Source organism: Typopeltis vanoorti, chromosome 16, assembly GCF_054136105.1.
Source record: "Typopeltis vanoorti isolate ZY-2024b chromosome 16, IOZ_Tvanoo_1.0, whole genome shotgun sequence".
Classification (NCBI taxonomy): domain Eukaryota; kingdom Metazoa; phylum Arthropoda; class Arachnida; order Uropygi; family Thelyphonidae; genus Typopeltis; species Typopeltis vanoorti.
The window spans coordinates 117,613,486-117,632,038 of NC_143564.1; the positions used below are offsets into that span (position 1 = coordinate 117,613,486).

At 35.4% G+C, this 18,553-nt stretch overlaps 1 protein-coding gene across 3 annotated transcripts in view; it reads left to right on the top strand.

Moving 5' to 3' along the window:
- LOC150098282 (uncharacterized) overlaps window positions 1–18,553 on the top strand; it is a 709,319-nt gene that overhangs the window by 218,984 nt on the left and 471,782 nt on the right. For 2 of the 3 annotated variants that reach the window (XM_090406261.1, XM_090406264.1), the window contains exon 8: window positions 16,739–16,803. In XM_090406261.1, coding sequence (XP_090262387.1) covers window positions 16,739–16,803 — 65 coding nt within the window. The remainder of the gene's footprint in view (window positions 1–16,738; window positions 16,804–18,553) is intronic. The other variant, XM_090406263.1, reaches the window with a different exon arrangement.

Genomic DNA, 18,553 nt, shown 5'->3' on the forward strand with positions numbered 1-18,553 from the left:
GTGTTCAGACCTGTCTGGGGCAGACAGAGAGTTTTCAAGTAACAGTTGGCTTACATCGAGGGTCAGCATTAAGTCCGTTTCTGTTTAACATTGTGATGGAGGTGGTGACGAAGGAGGTGAGAGAAGATGCACCTTGGACAATGTTGTATGCAGATGACATCTTGCTGTGTGCAGATTCAAGAGAAAAAGCGGGAACTAAACTGGATTCTAGTATGAATAAAGAGAAAGAAGTGGAAAGAAAGAGTATGAATAGGAGTGGTGATTTTTTATCTTCTGAAGGAATTCATTTAATTCTGCTTCTGATTATGGTCTAAAGGGAAACAAAATCCTAACACTCTCTGTTAGGATAAGATTTTTCATTTTAAGACATAGGTAAAGAAATTATGGTAATATAATAATGATCTCTTAAGTTTTGTAGACCTGGAAATGGCATATGAAAGGTGCTAAGAGAAAAGCTGCCCAAAATGACTATATGTTGTAAACAGGCATATTATGTCAGCAGTTAGAATTGAAGAAGACGCAAAGACTAGTTCTTTGTGTCTCAAGTGAGACAAGTGTGAATGAAAGAAAATTGAAAGAAAATAGCATTAAAGCTGATATCAAAATTAGAGATGTTAATCTCATCTCTACTTTATGCGGAATGTCATACACCAAATTAGGTCCTGTATAAGTTTGCAGGACTCCATATCTCAATTGAATAAATGTAGAAACAAACTTGACATGAAAAGTAGCAATAAAAAGACTAAAACTCTTTTTAAATTAAAACTTTTTTAAACGGCATTTAAAAAAGAATTCAACATAGTAAAAGTATTCTGAAAGGGGAACCTACAGAACAAGTCAAGCATATTTAGGTGCAATTTTAACAAAGATGGTAAATTAAATATGGAAATAGACAACAAGTTGATTCTCTATCATATCAATGCTGATATGATAGAGAATCAACTGAATAAATTTAATAAATAAATTTATTTGGTTGATTGAAAATTTAGTGTTTTGAAAAAATTATTCAAAACACTAAACTAGCTATACACAAGACAGTGGTGTTCAAACTCATGGATCCGAGAGCTCAGTCAGAAATAAAGCAGTTGTTCAAACTCCCAGATATGGGAGTTCTGAAAAAAATTAAAGGAGTGAACAGATGGCATCAGTGGCAATCACATGTATTTAATTCACTTGTTAATATGATTAACATATTAATCATATTAACAAATCATATTAATCATATAAATTAAAATATTAGGAAGGAACTTGACATTTTCAACATCCAGGAATGTGTGAGGTGAGCTAATCTAAGATGAGAAAGAGAAAGCAGGTGTTAGCAAATAGGTGTTTCATGTTTGGGTGTCCACAAAAAGAACACAAGGATGACCAAGATCTAGGCGGATTGCTGCAGTAGGAGTTGTGTTCGGAGACCAAAATATAAGATTGACAATATTCGAGTCCTAAAAGATAAGAGACTAATTTGGAAGAAAACTGTCATTAGGAAGTTAGTATTAATGTAGTCTTCATTTTGATATAACCTTTTCATGCATTATTATGAGAGCATCTCTATATTCCTTGTGGTTACCTTGTGTAAATTTGACAAGGATTGTGCATGAGAAAAAACTCAAAAGAATGACTTGTAGGCAATACTTTTATACACTAACTTGATGCAATTAATTTGTTAAAATTCTTAGAAGTTAGTGCCATTTAAAAATAGTTAACTGTATGGGATGCAGCAATCAAAATGTAATTTTAATTTCACATCTGAGTTAAACTACAAGTTCTTCTACATAAAAACACAAGAATTTATTAGTAACTACCTAAGTAACATACACTAACTTAGTTTCACCATCTAAAAGAGAACTGGTGACTTTTTCAGTGCTAGACACATCAAAACAAATATAAATACAAAGGTTACAAAGTTGATTAAATGTAAAATTGTTACAATGCAAATAGGCAAATTTTCATACTAGACAGTCAGTGTAAAAGCATGTAATGCATTAGTGTGCAGTTAGTGACAGAAGGTGATTGTTGATGAAATTGAAATCTCTAATGTTGTGAAAGATTTAATGAGAGATTTCATATATCACTAAATGTCAGTCCCTGGTTTTTAATCAATAATCATTTTAAATGGATGGCTGCAAGAGATTCCTTTGGAAGTCTGGAATAAAAAAGTTAGTTCTCTTCTAAATAAAGTATAGTTGAAAGGTTCCAATCAACTACATGGTTGGTATTAGCAGAATAGCTAGCTAAACAGATCTTTCTTTTCCCTCACCTCATGGTTTGGAATAAATCACAAGCCATGGATTGGAGGTGAGAAAGAAGGAATGGGTTGCAGATGTGAACTACAAAGGAAGAACTAGATCTGGTTTAGCCAGCCATACTGTTAATACCAACAATGCAGTTGATTGGAACCTTTCAACTATTCCTTATTTATAAGAGAAATTTTTTATTCCAGCCTTCTGAAGAATCTGAAGAATTCTGACACAATGTGCTATATGGAAATTTCTCATTAAATCTTTAAACATTAGAGAATTCAGTTTTGTCAATTTCAATCACTAACTGCACACAGCTAATGCATATCACATGTTTTTACATTTACTGTCTTGCATGAACTTATTCCATATAAATTTATTCAGTTAACTTCCTAACATACCAGCTTTGTTGATTCGGTTGTCTATTTCCATATTTCATTTACCATCCTCACCAAAAATCGTGCCTAAGTAGCTGAAATGTTTTACTTGTTCTATAGGCCCTCCATTCACAATGCAGTTGATATTTCTGTTTCTGCCTATTTTCATTGTCTTTGCGTTGTTATTGTTGACCTTCATACCATATCTCTTACAACAGTTATTCAATTTAGTAAGGAAATCATGCAGACTTGTAACTGATTTATTTAGAAGTATAACATCATCTGCATAAAGCAAAGAGCTGCCATTAACATCTCCAATTTTGATATCAGGTTTAATACCACTTTCCTTCATGATGTCATCCATATATCGATTCTCGTAGACAGGCTTATACATTGGTTATGCATTACTAAATCACTTAAGGAATTGAACAACGTAGATACGAATATAAATTAAATTACACTTTAATAAATATTTCCGATATTTTGGCAACGTCACGTTGCCATTTTCAAAAGGAACTTACAAAAAAAAGGCTAAAACAACCAACACCCCAGAATCAAGTTTACCCTGGAAAAAGAGGAAAACAACAGGCTCCCTTTCCTAGACACACTAGTCACCCGCCAGTCTGATGGAACCTTGGTTTTCTCAGTTTATAGAAAACCCACCCATACAGGCAGATAAATTCACCAACAACCCCCCCCCCCCTCACAACAATATGGTGTAGTGAAAACACTATAAAACAGGGCTAAACTAATCTGTTCTAACAACATGGCCCTAAACAATGAACTAAATCACATCCTCAACACTTTCACAGCCAATGCTACCCCCCCTCCCCCCCCAAAAAATATTAAAACTTACAAACCACAGCCCCCCTCCACAAGGATTACTCTAAATCCATCACCATTCCCTACATCCGAGGCACCTCGGAATAAATTATTAAATCTTAAAAAAACATGACCTGACCTGCTGTTACAGCCCTTACAGAAAATTGGCATCCCTTATCTGCTCTACCAAGGACCAACCACTTCCCCTAGACCTACCTGGTGTATACCAGGTCCCTTGAGTTGTAAACTGTCTTGCTTTGGCCAAACAGGCAGGACAGCGAATATCAGAATTTCCGAACACAAGGACTACATCCGTTTTCACAAGTACAGCCATTCTGGTCTTGTAGACCATGCTCTGGATATACGGCGGAAGAAAGCTACAGTAATACACCGTAGCAAATACATATTTGAAAGACTATTTATGGAATCGGCCTCAGCTCTGAGAAACGCTCCAAACCTCAACAAATTTGGTTGTATGCAATTGCCCCAAATTTGGGAGGCTTACATCAGCAGACCTTCAGCCCAACGGCCAAGAACACCTCCTTATCCCGCTAGAGGGCACCATCAGGACTTTTAGGAGAACAATAACTTCATTCTCAGTTACTGCGTTGTAGTGCCTACATGCACGTGCCTTTTTTTGTAAGTTCCTTTTATAAATGGCAACGTGACGTTGCCGAAATATCGGACATATTTATTATAGTGTAATTTAATTTATGTTCGTATCTGCATTGTTCAATTCTTTAAGTGATTTAGTAAGTGATCCATATAGATAATGTACATCCTTGTCTGACACCAGATTTAACATTAAACCATCTTCCTGTACTTCCTTGAATTCTAACAGCTGACTTGACAACTCAAATAAAGACTAAGCATTGCTTGATATTATGCCCCACTGACACCATGCAACTGTAGCATTTTGAATAGTTTTTCTCTGGTCACCTTGTCATATGCCTTTTCCAAATCTACAAAATGTAAATACAGATCTTTGTTATATTCCTACGATTTCTCAACTATTTGTCATAAAGTGAAAACCTGATCCTGACAGAAGTATACTTGCATAAATCTTACCAGGAACACTCGGTAGAGAAATACCTCTGTAATTCTCACATTTAGTTTTATTTCACTTTTTATATATGGTACTATGAGAACTCTACTCCAATCATCTGGAATTTGTCTCTCTGTCAAGGCCTTCTGAACTATGCATTGCAGCCACTGTAAGACTTTTATACCTCTGTATTTGAGCATTTCTGGTCAAATATCATCTACTCCTGTTGCCTTTCCACACATCCAGCTTTTGATAGCTTTTTCTACTTCAAGTATGGATATATATTCCTGATTGCATGCCTAGTTAGTGTTTTTTCCCCACTGTGCTGTCACTGATTGTTACATTTAGCAATTTTTCGAAGTAATTATTCCATCCTTTAAGGATATCTTTTTCTCCAGTTTTCATGTCACCTTTATCATCTCTAATTCCTTTTACAGTACTCTTTGCTCCATGCCTGAGCTTCTTCAACAATCTCCAGAATATCTTGCCACTTCTTGATATTTATTTTTACACAATGTTTAGCTTTCTTACATTTGTCTCTATATTCTCTAAGAGCACAAGTTGAATTATTTACCAGGAACTTTTGATATGCTTTCTTCTTTTCCTTCACTGCCTCTTTAACTTCCTGTGTCCACAATGGAGTTCTGATTTTTCTATCCTTGCAGACAACCTCACCACATGCCTCTCTGGCTAAATCAATTTTTTTTCCCTACAGAGCTTGCCACTGAATCTCCAAGGTTTGGTTCCTGTTCTCAAACTCTTTCATTTTTTCTTCAATAATCTTTGTGTATTTTAGCCTACAGTTCACATCTGAGAGCTGCTCAACGTTTATTCACTTTAAAACTTTCTTACATGTTATTCTTTTCAATATGAAATTCAATTTTATCCTGCTCAATACTAAATGCTGTTCACTTCCAATTTCAAATCCTCTATATACTATAGTGTGCTGCACTAGGGAGAAAACATCACTATCAACAATAACATAGTCAATGAGATGTTTCTAAATTTTTTTTTTTTTAAATTTCAATATGTTAAAAATATATTCTGCATGAATTCAAAGTACACTTACATTATGGTATTTTAAGTTGTGGAGGAGTCTATTGCTGCATGCTGAAATCTCTAGTTTCGACTCAGAATAAAGTAATTCAAATCTTAACTAGAAACATATACAAGGACACTATAATGTGTAATAAATATACCATATTAACCTACCCCTTAGATATTTATACAATTCTAGGGTACTGCTATTAAAAAAAAAAGACATAAATATCGAACAAGATGCTTTCTGTAGTAGACATAAGGTTCTAAAATACATAGTTTCTAAAGTAAATAAAAAAGCAATACACAAACATTATACATTTTTAGCACCAAAAATATTTAATACACTTTATCAATAAGAAATGAAACTAACCAAACAAATACAAAATTCTGGTGAAAGAATATTTATTTAACCAAAGAAATGATTAAGCTCTGTTAAAAATAATTGTATAAATAATTGATTTTAGCATATTTGTAGTTATTCAAGGATCCAGTTTCACGTGTAAAATGTAAAACATTTAAATGCTATTTAACTACTTAGTTTTATTTTGTTCTAAAGCCTAATTAATGTTATGCAACTTTTTCTGTACATATTAGTATGTCTACTATGATTATGTTATTATTATTATTTTAGGAGACTTACAATCTTCACCTTCTTGCTCTTCAGTTTTGCCTCTTCTAACAACTCCTTTACATCCCAATCATAGAATACTTCTTGCATCTCAAACCATTTGTACCAACCAAGACAGTCGTTTCCTTCAACTTACCTTTTTTGCACCTTGGAAACACGATTTTCTCACATTTTCATTAAGCACTTCCCAGATGATTGAGTCTCTATAACTTATACATAAGGTTCTCTTTAACTTGTTTTCTTGTTTGGTTGGTTGGTCTTCATTATTCCTTCGAATTTGTGATATTATTTAATAATATCCATTTCGTTCTCCCCTATTTCCACGGCTGCACATTCGACATTAATAACATTTTCAATCTTATCTTCGGTATTTGTTGCATTCTTGTCACCTAACAGACATTCACTTTTGAAACACTTAATACATACTCTCTCTCTCTCCAGTTTCAATTTCTTTCCACGTATTCTTTAATTTTCTCGACGAATACATTTCACACGCACTGCACTGAATAAAATATCTCAAATTCACCAGCCATTGTTCATCGTATTGGATACTGAGGGGGAGAAAAATACAATAAAACAGATAATTATATTATAATAATATATAATATGTGTATTATATGGATGTACATATGAGGGTCGTCTGAAAAGTTCTCGGCCTAATAATGAAAAAACGAATTTATAATTTCAAAATTATTTTTATTTTTCAACATAATCTCCCTTAAGACTAATACATTTATTCCAGCAATGCTCCAGCGCCATTATCCCGTCCCTGTAGTGGTTCTCAGTAAGATGTGCAAAATACCCCCAGTTGCAATCACGTCTTGATTCGAAGAAAAACGCTCACCACCGAGGAGTTTTAGTTTTGGGAAGAGATAGAAGTCAGAGGGAGCCAAATCTGGGGAATAGGGTGGCTTTTCCAACAATTCATAGATCTGTATGAATTTTTTCCCATTGCCAAAACACTGGTGCATTGTCCTGATGAAAGATGATTTTTTTCTTCTGCAAACCGGGTCTTTACTCACGAATTTTTTCGTCCAGTCTGGTTAAAAGATCGGAATAATATTCCCCAGTTATTGTTTTACCCTTTTCAAGATAATTAATAAACAAAATGCCTTTAGCATCCCAAAACACCAGTGCCATGACCCTCCCTGCTGATGGAACTGACTTTGTCTTCTTTGGTGCTGAACAACCAGCTTCTGTCTACTGTTTTGACTGCTGTTTGGATTCAAGTCTCATCCATAGTAATAAATAGATGCACAAAATCAGTTTTATTCTTGTTAAAACTCTCCAAGCACTGTTCAGAGATTTTCATGCAAGTGCATTTTTGATCTGCTGTGAGCAAGTGTGGCACCCATCTTGCTCAAAGGTTTTTCGTTTGCAATTCTTCATGCAAAATATATCCTACATGTTCTTTTGAAATGCCTGTAGTCTCAGCTATTTCACACACTTTTTCTCGCCTGTCATCCAGTACCATATCGTGCACTCGATCAATGATTTCTGGTGTGTTGCACTTCTTGGACGTCCTTCACATGGATCATTTTCAGGGCTGGTACAGCCATGTTTAAACTCGGCAGCCCATTTCTTAATTGTCGTAAATGAAGGAGAAGAGTGCTCATAACGTTTATGAACTTCAAACAATTTTCACTATATTATTTAAGGAAATTACAACGTACTAGGATATACATTAAAATAAATTTTAATATATTTCTATATTTTGGCAACGTCACGATGCCATTTTCAAGAACTTAAGTATAAGACACGTGCAAGTAGGCACAGCACAACAATAAGTGAGTTAGAAGTATGAAGCTGTTATTTCTCCTAAAGTCCTGATGGTGCCCTCTAGTGGGCACCATCGGGGTGATTGGGCTGGAGGTCTTCTGATGTAGGTTTCCCAAATTTGAGGAAGTCTCATGCAGCCAAATCTGTTGAGGTTTGGATCATTTCTTAGGGCTGAAGCTGATTCTAGGAAAAGTTTTTCATATCTGTATTTGCTATGGTGTATTATCCTGGCTTTCTTCCACCGTATTCTATGGCAGGTATCCAGCGCATGATCAGCAAGACCAGATGGCTGTATTGGTGAAACCGGATGTAGTCTTTGTGTTCTGAAATTCTGATATTTGCTGTCCTGCCTGTTTGGCCAAAGTAGGACAGCTTACAGCTGCAAGTGACCTGGTATACACCAGGTAGGTCTAGGGGGGGAGGTTGGTCTTTAGTTGAGCGGATAAGGGATGCCAATTTTTTATATGGTTTGTAACAAGAAGTTATGTTTTTTAGGATTTTTGTGATTTTTTCCGAGGTGCCTCGGATATAGGGTATGGTGATGGATTTAGAGTAATCCTTGTTGTGAGGGGGAGTTGTGGTTTACTGGTTTCAATATTTTTTGGAATTTTTTTGACGGGGGGGTAGCCATTGGCTGAGAAAGTGTTGAGAATGTGGTTTAGTTCTGTGGTTAGGGCGTTGTCATTAGAGCAGATAAGTTTGGCCTTGTTGTGTAGTGTCTTAATGACTCCATATTGTTGTGAGGGGAGAAGTGGGATTGTTGGTGAGTGTATCTGCCTGTATGGGTGGGTTTTCTATATACTGAGAAAACCAAGGTTCCATCAGGTTGGCGGGTGACTAGTGTGTCTAAGAAAGGAATGCAGTTATTTTTTTCTTATTTTAATGTATATCCTAGTACGTTGTAATTTCCTTAAATAATATAGTGAAAATGCATAACCAACGTCTAAGCGTTTCCACAAGAATTAAGATTATCCACGGAGATGTTACCGCACGTAAAGCACGCCATTACGGTAAATTGAAGTTGAAGCTATCAAGACAACTGAATCGTCTCACCTTCCTGAAGCAGTGCCGGGATAATCAGGTAATCCCTAACTGTGTGAAATTCAAACACCGTTTCTCTTCGCAAAAGGCACTTCGTATTTACAACCGTGCCAGCCAAGCCTTACTCAGAGAACAAATTGCCGCCACTTGCCGTTTCGTGAGTGAAGCTAACTCAGCTATACAGGCACTAGAAGATGACCTTACAAACACCTTAAGCCACGAAATTTGGTCGATTTTATAAGACATCTCGTGCACTGCAGCGGAGAAGGAATTCAAAAAAGTACGAGATCAACACATTAAAAAGTTTGAAAAATTAAAAAAGGACGCGATCTTGAAACCACAACTTCCTACCGAAACGGTAGTTAACCTGTCGTCACTTAGTGTGAAACCTGAAGTTTTCCATAATGTAAAAACACATTTCTTTTGATGAAGCTTCAAAAAAGGCTGAAACCGGTCTGGGTAGTGACCTCCCTCCATAATGTAATAACAGCATACATTTCTAGGAAATGTGTTTTTACATTATGGAAAATACCTAAGAATAGCGATCTGAACTCCCCCACCTTTGCAACGAGTTGCCCTGGTATTGTACTACGTACTAGGATCACTTGCATTGGCTAACGGTAGTGTCGCCGATACTTTATAGTTTACTATATTCGGCAAGAAACTCTCTGATTCCAATCTTTGAGTTTCTTATTCGGTTTTAAAACTATGTGGGATTTAATATCCCCTTAATTTAAGTAATGTTTTCATTGCCGAAATGAAGCTTATTAGCTCTTTATACTTAAGTAACGTAATGGTTGCACCTGTTTGGAAAACTCGTTCGCAGAGTACATAAGTTCTTTTCGCTATACACTTTGGTATTAGGTCTAGCTACTCACTGATGAAGCCTCAAAAAAGGCTGAAACCGGTCTGGGTAGTGACCTCCCTCCATAATGTAATAACAGCATACATTACTAGGAAATGTGTTTTTACATTATGGAAAATACCTAAGAATAGCGATCTGAACTCCCCCACCTTTGCAACGAGTTGCCCTGGTATTGTACTATGTACTAGGATCACTTGCATTGGCAAACGCTAGTGTCGCCGATACTTTATAGTTTACTATATTCGGCAAGAAACTCTCTGATTCCAATCTTTGAGTTTCTTATTCGGTTTTAAAACTATGTGGGATTTAATATCCCCTTAATTTAAGTAATGGTTTCAAGAGTTCTCAATGGCAGGGTGAGCCTGTTACTGAGGGGAACAATGCTGAGTTTTTGGAATTTGACCTGTACTTGAACATTCAATAAAGGTCAAAACTGGTCTGGATATTGGCCCTTCCCTTAATGCACAGCATTATACATGTCCGCATGGAGATGTGCTTTGCATTATGGGAGATACTGAGATGAGGAGTGATGAGAGCTTGGTCCACCTTTACCACGAGTTTGTCTCAGTCCTGAGGATACTTCCGGTGCAAACTTTGCTTGCTTACACTCGGATAAAGGATTAAACAAAATTTATTATATTCTAACCAAGTGGGGGAAAGCTTCCAATCACTATCAAGTTTCTTCTCCTCGTGACTTTACATATGTTTGCCTTTGTTTAGTTTTGAATACTGTATCTATTTCTTCCTTTCTCTAGTCACTCTTGCCTTAATATAACATCTTATAATTATTATTTAGAAGTATCTATTTTTGTCTTTGTTTTGGCAACACCATTTATGTTGACATGGTATATTTGTAATTCTTTTGCTACCTCCACTATTTGCATTGATGCCTCTTACTCTTTTTAATATCAAAAACAGTTGCTTAACATAATGAATCTTGAGGAGCCTTTGCTTTCATATGTACTGGTTGTGGAAGTTAAATCTACTACTGTGTGTGTGTGTGTAGGGCAGATGGTTTTTGTTGTAACCATTCCCTGTTAGAGATGTTCTGAAGTTGCATGAAAATATGGCTTGTTTGGTCTCAAGAATATGTCTTCCAGATTAAAAAAAAAAAAAAAAAAAAAACCTTAGTAAACATAACTAAGTGTGCAGTGCTAATTAATGAAGACCATGGAATGCATCTTCTTTCTCTTAAACATGAATTAGTTGTTGTATTAACCAACAACTTTTATTTTATATGACAGTCCACTCCATGAAACTTTGCATAGCTATAAAACATCAATTTTATTATTATTATTATGGAGAACCCATCCATGAGAGAGAGAGAGAAAGGTTGATCAACCTATAGCACACTAGTACCGTGGATGGGCAAGAAGGAGTTTGTTCACATTTGACTTGAAAAGCTGTGGATTGTATTCCTTAGGAATCATGTGGTAGAAAACTTCCAGAGAGCAGCAGTGGAAGGAATGAATGAAGAGAAGGAGAAATTTGTTCTGTGGATTTGGAATTGAACTGTGAGGTGTCGATTGGTTGTTGCATACATTTGGTTGGATTTGACATAGGGTGGGGAAATTATTATTATTATTAACATCCGACCTCCATGGAGTTAAAGACTCAGGTTGGGATTTACAAAATACCCACCTTGCCCACCCAAGGGTTTACAAAATTCAGGGTGCCTGAAACCTACCCTACATAGGAAAAACAGGGCACACCATCCCAATAAGAAAAAATTAACATAAATGCCACATTAAATTCCTTGACTATGGTAAAACAGGCCTGTCAGACCATGTACTTCAAACTTGCCACAGAATCAACTTGAAAAGCACAAAATCCCTACACTACACCAAAACCTGGTTTGAAAGAAAGTTCAAGGAACCCTGTGAGTTGCTGAAACATCATCTGAATCTGAACAACAATGATGGATTAGTCATTCCTAAAATTTGGAGGACCCATATGTAATCTATACAGCATCCAGAACATGATGACAGAACTGCATCACAAGAAAACCTTAATATAAGAGAACTGTACAGATGTGTTTAATGTAGTTCTGCTATAAATCTTTATTTTTATTTATTTAGAGATTTTATTTCAATTATCTGTATATTATTGTACTGATATGTATAAAAAATGTATTTTATTTTGTTAATTTTTATTTTTGTATATATTTTATTTATTATTATTTTTTCACCAGTGGTCATGCAACGGTAAACATTTAACAAGCCATTTAGATCTATCTTACTTTTCTGTAGTGTCATGTGCATATGTATGTTTTCAGAGGTCGAAACATTGAATGCTACTGCCAGTTCCCTGGTGCATTCCCATAAAACACATGGTGATATGTCATCAAATCCTATCAAAGCCTTATTGACATCAAGGTTATTTATTTCCTCAAATACCTTCTGCTCACTCACAATTAAGCCATCCTCTCCTATGTCCTCTACACTTGAGTTTCTCATGATTTCACCGTCGAGGATGAAACACCCTTATAAATTGATCACTAAATACCTCAACAATGTCTTCTGCAGCAGTTACCATTCTGCCATTTCCATCAATTAATGGCATCTTTCCATAATCATTCTTTCTTCTACTTGCCACATATCTAAAAAAAAGAAAACTCTAGGGTTTTTCTTTGCCTGATTTGCTAATTTCTGCTCATACTGCACTTTTATTGTCCTTACTGAGTCACTCTCCTGGATTACTCTTTATATGTATCCAGTATTTTTAGGGAGCTCTTAGGAACATCACCCCAGATGTGAGAACATCTGGGATGATGTTCCTAAGAGCTTCCAAGTGTATTTGTGATTTGAGAGTAGCTATTTGGAATTAAAATAATGCCCTGAGTGAAAGAGAGAACCTAATTTTTTGGATGCAGAGGATGCAATATTTGTGATATGTTTGTGCCAAGAGTAATTTGGGATTAGAGTTACCCCAAGAAGGTAAATCTCATCTGGAATAGAGATTTTCGTATTGTTAAGGATAAGATTGGAAGGAAACTTCTTTTTTTTTTTTTGTGTGTGTGTGTGTGGGGGGGGAAATAATGCAGAGCTCTGTCTTGCTAGCAAGTTGAGAAGGTTATCCAAACCTCATTGAATGTTTTGAAGATTAGAATTTAAGATAGTAGAGGTTAGAGTTTTGCTGGTTGTGGTAATATGTGCACTACAAGATTTGTCAAATGAAAAGGAGTGCAATATCCTGTCATCAGCAAAACTGTACTGGATTAACAGTCAGCTGGAGTAGATCATTTATATATAAAAGGAAGAGGGTGGACGAAAGCACAGAGTTATGTGGGACCCCCAGTATTAGTTGTATAGATTGAAGATAAGGAGCAATCCACCATAATTCAAAATGACCTTCCATTCAGAAAACTGGCCAGTTGCAGAAGTTTGGGGATAAACCAAATGATTAGAGTCTGCTTAATAGACTTTTGTGCTAAGTTGGTCAAAAGCCTTGGAGATATCAAGGGTAACCACTTGAGATTTACCAAACTTTTCCATTGTGTGTCCAGAGATGGTTGTCATAGGTTGATAGATCCTCTCTTTGTTTACAGTTACAAAATTGATAACGGCAGTCGTTTATTAGATGTCTTAAAAGTGGCGTAGAAGTTCAGTGTTGATGGTGGCTTTCCATTACTTTAAAAAGAAGTGAGGAATGAGAAATTGGATGGTAGTTTGATAATAATGATTTTTTAAAAAATGAATAGGAATAGGTAAAGTAATGAAAAAATTTACAAAGAAAAATTTACAGTTATAAGCCATAAGCATATGGATAAAAAAAGAGAAGATTGGAATGGAATCAACAAGTTAATCTGATGGTCCAAAAAGAATAGTTAAACAATTATTTTTAACAGACTGGAAACCATATGAAAAGACCAGTTGATTGACCAAAAAAAAGTGATTGACAGACCTGCCTGTATTGAAGATGCAACCATCTGAAGTTCAAAGCATTTAGAAAGGGGGGGGGGGGAAGCAGCATAGAGTAGGAGTCAGCTCTGAATCACAGACCTTGAGAACAATCTGAGGAATGCTGTCAGGGCCAAGAGACTTTGGCATCCAATTTGAGCAAAATGTTTCTGATCTCTTTGTTATGAAAGGTCAGATACAATGTTGAGTGTTCAGTGCTTGGAATGATTGGGAGACATTTACTATGTTCAGCTGTGCAAGAATTGGAGAAATAGGAAGTCAGGACATTAGTTTTTTTCTTTCTGTGGATGCAGATGATGATTCCTCAAATTTTTGATATATACCTGCAAGGGGTGTACAGGATATGATAATACTGCATGAAAAATTTACATCATTACTAACTTCCTATCTACAATTTTCTTCCAAATCAGTCTGTTACCTGTCAAGATTCCAATATTGTCAGATCTTATATTTCTATCTTCTAAGGCACTTTTTACTATATCAATTCATCTATATCTGGGTCTTCCTCTGGGTCTTTTTCCTGCCAACCTGGCAGAGAACACTAGTTTTGCTAATCTTTCATCTCACATTCTGTTTAAGTGACCATACCATCTGAGATTAGCTCTGCTAATGCATTCCTAGATGCTGACAATGTCAAGTTCTTTCCTAATATCCTTGTTTTTAATATGATATTGCCGTTGATGCCACCATCTGTTCATGCCCTAATCTTTCTCAGAACTCTCATATCTGTGGTCTCTAGTCTTTGGTCAAGTGTTTTATTTCTGACCCAGCTCTCAGATCTATAAGTCAAAATTGGTTTGAATACTGTCGTGTATGAAGCTAATTTAGTGTTTTGGCTAATTTCTCTCTTACTCCATATAAATTTATTCAGTTGACTTCCTACCATACCAGCTTTGTTGATTCTGTTGTCTATTTCCATATTTAATTTACCATCTTCACTAAAAATCATGCATAAGTAGCTGAAATGTTTTACTTGTTCTATAGATTCTCCATTCACAATGCAGTTGATATTTTCAATTTCTGACTATTTTCATTGTCGTTGTCTTTTTAATGCTGACCTTCATACCATATTACAATAGTTATTCAGGGAATTTATTCAAGGAATCTTGCAGACTTGTAGCGGATTTATTTAGAGATATAACATCATCTGAATAAAGCAAAGATCTGAGATTAAGAACTTCCTTGATATCAGGTTTAATACCACTTTTCTTCATAATGTGATCCATATAGATAATGAATAACAGAGGGGATAAAGTACATCGCCAGTTTTTGCCTTTTTTGTTTCAGTCACCCTTATTATGTCGATCTGGTACTTATCTAATTCCTCAGCTATCTCCATTTCTTTGCCATTCAGGCTTCTTATGTTGATAGTACCAATCTTTAACTCTGGTGATGTTGGGTTGGGGTAGGTTTTAAGATAGGTTTTAAGATTTGTTCCAGTAGTTGAATTTTCACTGTTTGCCCTGGTTCCCTGGCGAAAACAACAGGGGCTTTGTTTAATTGAGCGATGTCCCATCCGGCATGAAATCTGTCATGTCATACCATCATTTGAAATTTTGGTTTAAGTGAATAAGAATACAGTTTGGTCAGCTAAATCCCAAATTGCCAGCCCATCGTCTGTTCATTATCTTGGTATGGATACCTAACAGGGTGCACTATGAGAAGGTGAGGATTGGACATTAGGTCAGAAGCCCTCGTCAGTTCTCCGCTTTCCTCTAAAGGCTATGCAGATTTCTCCTCTCAGTTATATAGCTTTGACCCTTAAGCACCCCTCAGTTGTACTATCTGAGTCTAATAGTGTTGTGCAGATATCTTTACAGCAGATGTCTTTAGCTAGAGCCTAGAAGGCATAGCTGCTATTTGGGCAAAATGCAAGTTTCCTGCTTTTAGCTTTCTCATAGTCAATTTTTGATGTGCTGATAATTTTCTTTCATCTATTCCAGGCTTTGATGTAAGCAGTATTATATGAAGATAGAAATTTGGATGCAAGCCAGTTGTAGTATATCTAACTTCTTTTGTGCAGCCCTGGCATACTTGTGGGAGAACTAGGGCTAATTGGAGATGGGAATTAATTTAGGGTAGAGCAGGGAATGCTTCCATGCCAGTAAGAATTATTTCATTGATTCATTCTATACATAATTTTGACTTTGATGGCTGGAAACAGTAAACTGACCAAGGAAATGAGACATAGAAGTTGTCAAGATCATCCCACTTTCTTGTAATGTCATATAGTGGGGCGGATGTGAGTGGTTTTGTATGTTTTGCTCCATGATTGATGAGATCATACTAGATTGTGTTCTGAACTGCATAGAGGGAAGACAACATTCACAACATACTTAGATGAGTCACTAATGAGAAAGTGATTCAGAGTGGTTGGGGTTGTCTGGTATTCTGATAATCATGTGAAACAATTTGCATGTGTGTGTGTGTGTGATTGCAAGTGTTGTTGAATCTCTGCCTGCTTAATTTTTGCCATTGAAAGAGGGCAGTCAGCTGTTGTTGTTAATAACATTGAAGTTTCCAAGGAAGATGACTTTTGCCAAACTCTTGGATTGTGAGCTCTTTGATTATCTGGTATGCTAGATAATCAAAGATTTTGGCAATCCAAGAATCTCGTTCTTCATACATGGTATTTTATGCCAATTGAGGCCTCCACTAAACAAGGTAGTGACTTACATCTGATTAAAATCATCTATCCCCTGAAGACATTTACCAACATCAATTCCATAGTGGATTGGAATCCATATCCTATACTTTGGAGAGAGAGCAAAGATGCCATTCACTTTTTTAGTTCTTCCAGCTCTTATTCTCTTCACTTCTTCAACCCATGAAAAGCCATTTAATAAGATAAAAGTAAAATATGTATCTGTTCATGAATGCATGTGTGTGTGTAAATTGTTTATTACCAGACCTCAGTAAGCTGTAAACGTATTTTTCTTAGTTAAGTATGTGCATGTTTAACATATAAAACTTTCTGTTCTAGCAGAAATTGAAGATATTAAAAGCAGAGAAAATGAGAGTGAACGATCTTCTGAGGAGTCTGAAAGTGTAAGTTGAACTATTTTTTAATAAATAAGCAGAATAAAGTTTTATTTAAAGTAAGTAAATGCCATTTTAGTTGAATTTATTGTTCAGTTGACAAAACATTTCAAATAAAACCTACTAAAAAGAGAAATATTTCTTCATCCTCTTTAAAGACATGCAAATCTAAACACAGACATGAATGAAGGGTTGTTTCTGCAGGATGCAGATATCCCACAAATTAAAAATATAAAAATGAATTAATTTAAAGTTAAGGAGTTAATAATGTGGGTTAATAATGTAAAATAGTTAAATGTATGTCAGTTTGTATGTCATGGGCACAATGTTTTGAAATATTGTATTTGTCTTTGGTTACTGAAGTCTTCTTTGCTTTGGTGTGAAATAAATTTGTTTTGATTAAATATTAGAGTGTAATTTCATATTGGGCTCTTCTCAAGTGTTGAAATGTTTGTATTAAGATGCATATTGTTCACAAAATATATTGTCAGTGATAAAAGCAAAAGTTACAGCTGCATTCATGTTGTTAAAATAATTAGGTGAACTTACCTCAATGCATAAAAGACTGTGAAAGGAAGAAAGGTTTGTTTTATTTTGAAATTTGAATTAAATAGTTTTTTCTACATTGTAAAGAAAGAACTTCATTGTTTCAAGAGCCCAATAGTGAAAGCGGTAATGACAGCACATAATGGTTGATTGGGGTGGAATTGCACTGTTGTATATCCAAACATCCATGGAAGAGAAAGAATGTTATGTTTTGTATTGCTAAGCATTCAGCTGTTAGGATGTACTAAAGGAACAAAGTAGGAGAAAAATTGTGTAGGTTCTGCGGGGAAAGACTGAGAGAGGATGTCCTTGTATAAAGAGATGAATGTGAAGTTTTTAGTAGTCATTTATCCACATGGGATTTATTTCAGTTAAAGATGAAAGGAACTTGATTGCTTTCCAGTTCATATAGACATGGGCCCAGTAAAGTTTGTTTTATTTAGGATTCTTACTCTGATAAATGATTTCTAACTGTCGGTATGGTTTTAGTTATTTCTTCAGAATCTTTCATATAGAATGAAAATTTGTTCTGAAGTATTAAAACCGTGATAAGGTTTAATGAAGAATGTTGAATTTAAAAGGAATTAACTTTCATATAGAAAGTTAATTCCTTTTAAAGAGAAGAAGCTGTTGATGTTTCTAGTAGTGTTTATAGGAGTTTTTGTTACTTATATATAAAAAATGAAGTAACTGAACAGTCTTGAATGAAGAAAAGATATGTTTTCTTCAGTGTTCTGCAATTATATAAGATATAAGAAGAATTTGATTGACTTATTTTGCTGTCATATAGAGAGCAATTTTTTTATGTTAGTCTTTCTCCTCTGTGAAATTCGAGTAGGAATAAAAGTTTCTGAAGGAAGCAAGGAAAGTATTATTCCTTAAGTTTTATCCTAATAGGATCATATATATTGGTTTATGTGATCAAAAGGAAGTTAATCTAGCTTTCTTCGGAGAGCTAGATATTTATTATGTAAATGAAAAGATCAAGAAATATAGAGAGAAACGAGAGGGCGTCTATTTATGATGGAAAGATATTGACTACTAAAAGAGGTTTATGAATATAGACCAAAGGGAGAGAGAGAATGTCTAGCTGCAATATGAAAAGACTAGTGAAGCCAGAGTAGAAGACCTAATCCTTGAAAAGAAGAATGAAAGTTGTGCACATTAAAGTGTGTTTCTTGTTGTAATCTGAAGAATGCATTGGTATTTGCAT